This window comes from Cajanus cajan, chromosome 9, assembly GCF_000230855.2.
Source record: "Cajanus cajan strain Asha chromosome 9, NIPB_CcT2T_4, whole genome shotgun sequence".
Taxonomy (NCBI): Eukaryota; Viridiplantae; Streptophyta; class Magnoliopsida; order Fabales; family Fabaceae; genus Cajanus; species Cajanus cajan.
Genome location: NC_138525.1, coordinates 14078372 through 14087240, shown reverse-complemented (window position 1 = coordinate 14087240; position 8869 = coordinate 14078372). Strand labels below are relative to the sequence as shown.

The 8869-nt window shown below is 32.1% G+C and overlaps 1 protein-coding gene across 1 annotated transcript; it reads left to right on the top strand.

Moving 5' to 3' along the window:
• Nucleotides 1-6289: 6289 nt before the first annotated feature.
• LOC109814217 (cyclin-D3-3) lies at nt 6290-8114 on the top strand. Its single transcript, XM_020378587.3, has 4 exons — nt 6290-6929; nt 7023-7224; nt 7327-7457; nt 7715-8114. The coding sequence occupies exons 1-4, from the start codon at nt 6468-6470 to the stop codon at nt 7979-7981; spliced, it is 1062 nt and encodes a 353-aa protein (XP_020234176.1). The 5' UTR covers nt 6290-6467; the 3' UTR covers nt 7982-8114.
• Nucleotides 8115-8869: the final 755 nt, after the last annotated feature.

Here is an 8869-nt window from a genome sequence, read left to right as displayed (position 1 = left end):
TGGATACGATTATCACTAAAAAAAAAAAAAGAATTCCATCCTTATTGTTCTTTTGGCTAGAAAGGAGATCCAATGGACCATCTCCCAGATGCATAAAGACAAATCACTTGGCCTAGATGAATTCAACCCGAGCTTTTTCAAACACTTTTGGGAGATACATGTGAGGAAGATATGACACCAACGTTGTCCTCATCCCTAACTGTGATAATTCAAAAACCATGAAACAAATTCGACTGATAGAATTTTGCAATGTCATATACAAGCTTCTCTCCAAAATGTTAGCTAAAAGACTCCAAGGTCTCATGTCAAAGTGCATCTCATCAAAACAAGCTACTTTTGTTGAAGATAGGCTCATTATTGATAACATATTGGTGGTATCTGAGTTAATGCACCACATTCATAATAGATATATCAAAGTCATCCTCCTTAAGCTTGGTTTCGATGGTCAATGTATTCAATGGATGATGATGTGCATGGAAACAGTTAACCTTCATATTTTAGTTAACAAAGATCGAGTCGGGACCATCCATCTTGATAAAGAGATTGTTGGAGTTCAAGTGTGAAGTGAAGTCCCACATTGGTTAGAATTGGACATGTTGAGTAATATATAAGTGAGAAAGACCTAACTACCTAATGCCTTAAGGTTTTAGGTTATGTTGTGGTGTCAAGCTCACTTGTGTGACTTACTCACTACCCATTGTGGGGTGCTGTCCTGGTGTTAAAAACTCCCTAACATTGGTATCAGAGCCGATGGTTCGACCGAGTGACTGGTGATCGGCTCAGACGAGTATTGGCTGGATCCAAGAGTGGGATCCTGAATGGAATTGGCAGGAGATCCAAGAGTAGGATCATCCCTTGTACTAAAAGTCTCCCTAGAGGTGTGGAGGACGTGTGTCATTGAAATGCAAAGATAGTGCAAGTAAGGCCACCATTGAATACTCATGGACGAAAGGAAAAAGCTTTCGCTTGAGGGGGAGCGTGACCATGTGGAAGGGATTCACACTTGAGGAGGAGTGTTGGAGTTCAAGTGTGAAGTGAAGTCCCACATTGGTTAGAGTTGGGCATGTTGAGTAATATATAAGTGAGAAAGACCCACATACCTAATGCCTTAAGGTTTTAGGTTATGTTGTGGTGTCAAGCTCACTTGTATGACTTACTCACTACCCATTGTGGAGTGCTCTCCCAGTGTTAAAAACTCCCTAACATAGATCCAATTGACCCATTGTCACCGTATCTGTTCATCATGGGCATGGAGGATCTGTCTGAGTTGCTAAAACAAGAAGAAAGTCATGAGGAGCTTCATGGGGTGCAAATTTGCAGAAATGCACCTCACACATATTACCTCCTATATCTTGATGACTACTTCATTCTTTTTTGAGGTCCCGAGAGGGAGTCTGGAATTATGGAAACCATTCTCAATGTTTATAAAGCAGTCTATTAACCTGGATAAATCAGAGTTTTTTTTTCCAGTATGAACACTCCCTAAGGCATGTGTGAGTCCATGACAAGGATCTTGGGTGTCCAAATCTGTGTGAAAGTGAGGAGAAATTTGGGCTTGCGCTTCCTTGGTAGGGCGTAAATGGATCTTTCTCCCCCTCTTCTCTCTCTATTTACACACACACTCACACACACACCTAATTTCATCATAGTTAGCCTATGTGCGAATGTATTTAGATATGTATGAGTTGACCCTCTTATATTAGATTTTTTTTCTATTTTTCTTTTAAAATCTAAATATTTTAGTAATAATGGAGTAAACTATTTTTTTTATCATGCAAATTAAGAAAAAAAACTCACATGTGTATTTAAAAATAGATTTGTTGGCTCATTTAAAATGAAATTTATTAATTTTTAATGTAAAATATAATTTTAAATAGATTAATAATTAACATCAACCATTTAAAAATGCCAAATCGAACCTATAAAAAAGTCCATGATAAATAATTAGACAAGTTTAGACTTTAATTTTATAAAATAGGTTTGATCTATATATTCTAAGTTTGATCCGCCTTTATTCCCATCTCTAACGAGCACTTTTAAAATCACTTACGATATAACAAGTTTTATATGTATCTACAAAATTGGTTACATGCACAACTGATTTTATAAGGTAAACATATAAGACTGGTTTAAAAGACCCAATTTTGTATGTTCCTAACAAAATTGGTTACACATGTAATCCATCTTGTACAGTGACGGATCCAGAAATTTTAGATAGTAGGGGCAATACTTATTCATATATTTGTAGTATTAAAAATTTTATATATAACTTTTAAAAGTATAAATATATATTATAATTATTTTTTACAGTTTTTTATATCTACAATTACGATTAATGATGAAAATAAACTATGTCAAACAATGTTATATTATAATTTAATAGATTTAAACCTAATTTTCTTTAAAAATATATGTTCTAAATATGACATATTTATCTATCATAGAATTTTTTTTAAATGTTTGGTTAGAACTATCTTAAAGACCTAGTTAATAATAATTTAACACTAATAAAAATATAAAAATAAATATGTTAAATTTTATAAAAATCAAGTTTAATTTATTTATGATATAAACATGTTTTTAATATGTAATATAAATTTTTAGATGATAATTTATTTTAAAATATATTTTATAATAAAAATTATAAATAGAATATAAATCCTCCAATCTTTCCTATTTTAATTTTTTTAAATCAACGTATACAATTTTACAATTTTTACTATTTTGAATTTTTTTATCAATATATACAATAAATATAAAGTACAAAAGGTAAGCATGCTTGTTGTAAATTTTATTTTATCAAAAATTAATATATTACATTATATGTATGAACATTAATATATATATATATATTATAATTAAACTTTTTTTAAAAATTAGTTCGTTATTAAGAAGTATTTTTTATTACATATGAGAACTAATCTAATTCGAAAGTTTGACAAATATCAAGTAAATGAATAGCTCATCGAAATTTATATTTTATACATACGATAATTTAAATATATATATATATATATATATATATATATATATATATTATTATTAGAATATAATCTTTATTGGTTGATATAGTGTTTTCTTTCTCTCAAACCCATTTCACTCTCACTCTCCTCTCCTAGGTCTCTTCTTTGTCGCCCTTGCTTGTTTGTTGTTGTCTCCTACTTGTTCATCGCCACCCCTGCTCATTTATCATTGCCTCCTACTCGTTCGCCACTGCCCCATGCTCATTTGTCATTGCCTTTGCTCTTTTTGTTGATCTTGTCATGAAGGTGAGGTTCTCTTTCTCTCTATGAAGTTCTCCTTCTCTCCTTGTTTGTGTTAGTATTGATGAGAGAAGGGACAAGGAATGAGGTTGGATCGAGTAGATTTTTAAGCCCTCTTCACTGAAGAACTAGCGCATTACAATGGGAGATTGTCACCGACATGGTGGATTTGCACGTGAAAGAGATGACAAAAGCCCCAACAACAACGATGGATTTGTACATGAAGCATATGACAAACTCCTCAGGCGGGGACTGCGGATCCATGCATGAAGGAGATGACGGATGCCTCATGCAATGACAACTTATATGTATTTGAAGGAGAAGACACCTCAAGTGATGACGATGGTTCTGTACGTCAAGAAGATGGTCGATGCCTCAAGTAGTGGCAATGGATATGTACGTGAAGGAGATGGCAGATGCCTTAGAAGGAGATGAGAAACGCCCCAATGGCAATGGATAGAAGACAAACACTACTAGAAAATTGCAAAATAGCGACCGAAATTAGTGACCGATTATGAATAATCAAAATAGAGACCGATTTAGCGACCAAAATAAGTCGTTGCTAGAAAATCGGTCGCTATTTCGGTCGCTAAATAAGAAATTTTGAATTTTTTAGTGACGAAATTAAATTCGATTGCTATTTCGTTCGCTAAATTAGAAATTTTGATTATTTTAGCGACGAAATTTAATTTGATTGCTAAATATTAGTTAAAATTAGCGACGGAATTGAATTCGGTAGCTAAAACTAGTTAAACTTAGCGACCGAATTCAATTCGGTCGCTAAATTTAACTAATATTTAGCGATCGAATTCAATTCCATCGCTAAATCAGAAATTTTAATTTTTTAGCGACGGAATTAAATTCGGTCGCTAAATATTAGTTAAATATAAAAGTAAGTATATATATAAATAAAGATTAATTAAATATAATATAATTATTATTATTAGTAATATAATTATTATATATTATTATATATTTATAACGGTCCGGATACACCAAAATGATAAGGATCCAAAGATAATATAAGTATGAGATTGGATAGTTGAGGATGACTTAAATGAATTAATTTGTACTAATTATACTAACAACATGCATCTGCTTTTCGATAGCTTATCTCATAAGAATTTCACAGTTAAACGTGCTTGACTTGGAGTAATATAGGGATGAGTGACCTTCTGGGTAGTTTCCAAAAATTGTGTAATTAAGGACAAAACATGCTAAAAAGTTAAGTATTGTGAAATAAAATCCTTAAGAGACCAAATATGAGTGGTTCGTAGCGATCAAATTTGCGACGTCTATAAAATTTAATAAAATAAAAAATAAATATTTAGCGACCGATTTAATGACCAATTTATTCGATCACTCATTTGGTCCCATACACTTTAGCGACCAAAATCATTGAACCATTTTACGACCGAATTAGCGACCGAAAATTTTTCCGTCACTAAATAGCTTAGCGACCAGGGTTTTAGCGACTGATTAAATTCGGTCGCTAATTCGGTTGCTAAGGTAAATAGCGATCGATTTTGGTGATCGCTAAATTACATATTTTTTGTAGTGAGAGTTCGAAAAAATGACCTGGTGTCGATGGAAGCAAAGGATCAACTTGAAGTAGTTGGTGCTAAAATTGTCATTGTTTAATTCTAGTGTAACACATTCATGTTTTGTTCAATTGTTTCAGTTGAGTACATTAGTATAATGTAATTTCTTTTCAAGTTGTATAAATTTCAATTTTGTTTGTAATGAGAAAACATGAGTTTTTATTTTTGTATTTTTCTTATGCATCTTAGGTGTTTGTTGAAATGGGGTGAAGTGAAGGTTTTTAATTGCTAAAATGAGCTTAATTAGAAATAGGATCATGAGTAATGTTTAAAACTGAATACTAGAAACCCAAAATGGTAAAAGAAATATGCACTTTTAAAATCGATTAATAATTGATTTAAAAAGTTTGGGGTGACTATTTCAAAATTGAAAAAATAACTCATTTTAAAAGTAAAAAAAAAAAATTAATTTTAAAGGTCTTTTTTGTACTAGTGTTTTCTCATCATCCCTAACTTTATCTCTTCAAAAACAACTCTATAATTCAACATTCAAGCCACCAATGGGTGAATCAATAACAATTGCAACATAAATCAACTTAAAGAATTAAACAATAAACTTCTCTTACCTCAATTTACTTCCATTAGACAAGAAACTAAAGGAAAGGGGAAACACTATCAAACTCTTAAGAGTTGACTTCTCTATAACAATATAAGCTTCTTTAGCTCGAATATCAACTTGTATATAATTTACTCAACTTCAAGGAATTATCTAGATGCTCGTTCTCCTTGATTCTAAAACTTATCTCTCTAAAACCTCTTATAGAACCTCTAAAACCTTTTCCAAAATTTTAATTTGTTTATGAACATATTAGTTTTAACTTTATAAAGAAATTTATTTTGATTTTCTTTTTTATTTTTTTCTCCTATAAGCACTTTATGATAAATTTATCCAAATAAATTCTTAATTAAAAAAAACCTTGTTAATAATTATAAAATATATTTATGCATATTATATTTTACTTTATTTTAATAATCACACACATACACAACAGATTGACTATTAGTTATATTTATGTTGATAATAAATTTGTTATATAATATGTATTTTAAATTTATTTTAATTTTTAAAACATATATCAAATCTAGCAACTTATTATAGCTTCAATCAACACAAGGAAAACCAAATGCATGATTTTGAAGAGTAATGTTTATTTTATTTCTCCCCTTATCTTTTAATTACATATATAATAATGTTATTTTGACGAAAGCAAAACAAGAGACTGACTATATGTTAGAAAGAAGAATTTCAAGTAAAAGAAATTAAAAAAGAACTAATTTACCTTTTAAGTTGAAATAAGTCAGGAAACTGTGGACTCCTAAAATTATTTATGGCAATAATTTATTTATTAATCGGTGTTAAAGAATTTCTCCCCAAAACGCTGCCGTTTGGGAAAGGCCATCGTCAATAAATAACAAGAGCCTTTAGTTTATGGTCATTGCTCGTTCACTACCCCCTTTCCCTTCTATTCATTTCTCCTCTCAAACAGGGTAATCTCTCCAATGTCCAATCCATCAAAGCATTTCACAATCTGGTCTTCCACATAAAATCTATGCCACTACACCAAATCCTCCTACTTTTCTTCTTCTCTTCGTTAGAAGAAAAATGGCACATCATCACCCAAAACTCCACCTAGAAACCCTCTACTGCTTAGAAGACCACATTCATTGGGAGAAAGAACAAGTAGAAGACCATGATGAGTACAGTACCACAAACAAAAGCTCTTCGCGTGTTGTCTTGTTAGACCACGACCTCTTCTGGGGCAACGAGGAGCTACAAAGTCTTCTCGCCAAAGAACATCACAATGAACTCTCTAACTGTCTCCAAAACAAGCCCACTTTGGCCTTATCTCGCGGAGAAGCAGTGGATTGGGTTCTGAGGGTGAGTGCCCATTACTCCTTCTCTACCCTCACCGCAGTTCTCGCTGTTAACTACCTCGATAGGTTCCTCTTCGGCTTCACGTTTCAGAACGACAAGCCTTGGCTCACGCAACTAGCCGCAGTGGCTTGCCTTTCTCTCGCTGCTAAGGTAGAAGAGACCCACGTGCCCCTTCATCTAGACCTCCAGGTACGTTTCTCCTCACTTATATACGTTGTTTTAACTATATTATTAACCGATGTGGGATTTTGATCGATGATTGTATTGTATGTGTTGATGAAGGTGGACGAGAGTAGGTACTTGTTTGAAGCGAAAACGGTTAAGAGAATGGAAATCTTGGTCCTTTCCACGCTTGGATGGAAGATGAATCCAGTAACGCCTCTCTCGTTTCTCGATTATATCACAAGGAAACTTGGGTTAAAGGGTTATCTCTGCCAGGACTTTCTCAGAAGGTGTGAAACCGTTTTTCTCTCTGTCTTCACAGGTAACTACTTCAGTACTTCCCAGATCTTATGCTTTGCTTCTTGGTTTTATACTTGACTCATTCACCTTATTCTTATTATCATTGTGTAATCTAACATCGCAGATTCCAGATTCATGAGTTACCTTCCTTCTGTGTTGGCAACCGCTACAGTGATGCGCGTGGTCAATACTGTGGAGCCTCATCTTGGAGTGGAATACCAAGATCAGCTCTTGGGTATTCTTGGAATCGACAAGGTAGTTAGTGTTTTCTTAAATCAATGTATTATTCTAATTAAATAATGGAAAATGGGGCTTTCTTAATCTTTTCATGCTTCATAGTCAAAAGTCATGATGGCATCTCCATTAGATAAATTATTAGTATTTAATAAATCACGTACATAAAAGCTAGTATTTGTTATGTTTAATAAATGCATTAAGCATTTGTGATTGGAGATTCTTTATAATATAAAGGGTATTATTGTTGTCTAAATTCTGGAATTGATACATTGCAGGAGAAAGTGAAAGAATGTTACAAAGTGATGTTGGAGGTTGTGTGGGGGTACGATGAGGAGGGAAAACGATGGAAGGTGAATAAACGGAAGTTTGAGTCCGTTCCTTGTAGCCCAAACGGCGTAATGGATGAGTCGTTTAGCTGTGATAGTTCGGATGAGTCTTGGGAGTTAGGTGGTTCTGTTCCAATTCCATCCTCCAAGAAGACCAAGACTCAGGATCTGCTTCTATTGAACCATTCAAACGATTTTCTCACCATTCCTCGCTAGTTACTATTCTCGTCCTTTAATTTCAACTTTCACTCTCCTTAGTTTTTGTCTTTTGTGGAAACATTGTTATAGCCATATTCTATTTCTCTACATAATGGAGTAATTAATAACCACCATGTTTGGGACAGATAAATTCAATTGCCAACAGTGTCTGAATTTAAAACAACTTGCCTGCAGTTCTACTCACGAGTCATTATTACACCTTCCACAAACCTCAGGTGCATGGGAATTGGGAAGGGTTTTGAACAAGTAATTCCAGCAGGAATACACTTTCTCATTTACTTTTTTTCAATATATTTTTTATTGATTAAAAATTTCTTAAAAATTATAAAATTGGATAGAGAAGTATGTGTTTTTAATAATCACAATAACAGAAATTGAATTTAAGACTTGTATATCTCAATCTCCCACCATTCAGTTTTAGTAGTTTTAAGAAATTTATGTTAAAGTGAACTGAATAGTATATTGTAATTTATTTTATTTTTTTAATCCAAACAAATTCACTTAGATGCAAAATAATAATAGGAAAGACAAACTTATTGACTATAATTATTTTTACTTTTGATTATTTTAATAAATTTTAATTTTATGTTAAGTATTATAATGATTAAACATTGAACTATTAGAGTTGATCCAATGAGAAAGCTGAAAAAATATGTACAAAATTGTGTTCGAATCTTGTAGTCGCTATATATAAAAAATACCCCCACAGGTCTTTATTATAGGGTTATGTTTTCAATCCTTTTTATAAAATTTTATTATATGTCAAATATTAATTTTTTATTTAAAAAATATTCTTATTAAATATATTTATTGAATTTAAAAAGTAAGTGAAATTCATTTAATTTATATCTTTTAAAATAAAAATAGTGTTATCTTTTGTTATTT

Coding starts and splice junctions, on each gene's coding strand:
- LOC109814217 (XM_020378587.3), top strand. CDS start 6,468: ATGGCACATCATCACCCAAAACTCCACCTAGAAACCCTCTACTGCTTA. Junction 6,930..7,022: donor CCCTTCATCTAGACCTCCAG/GTACGTTTCTCC, acceptor GTGTTGATGAAG/GTGGACGAGAGTAGGTACTT. Junction 7,225..7,326: donor TTTTCTCTCTGTCTTCACAG/GTAACTACTTCA, acceptor CTAACATCGCAG/ATTCCAGATTCATGAGTTAC.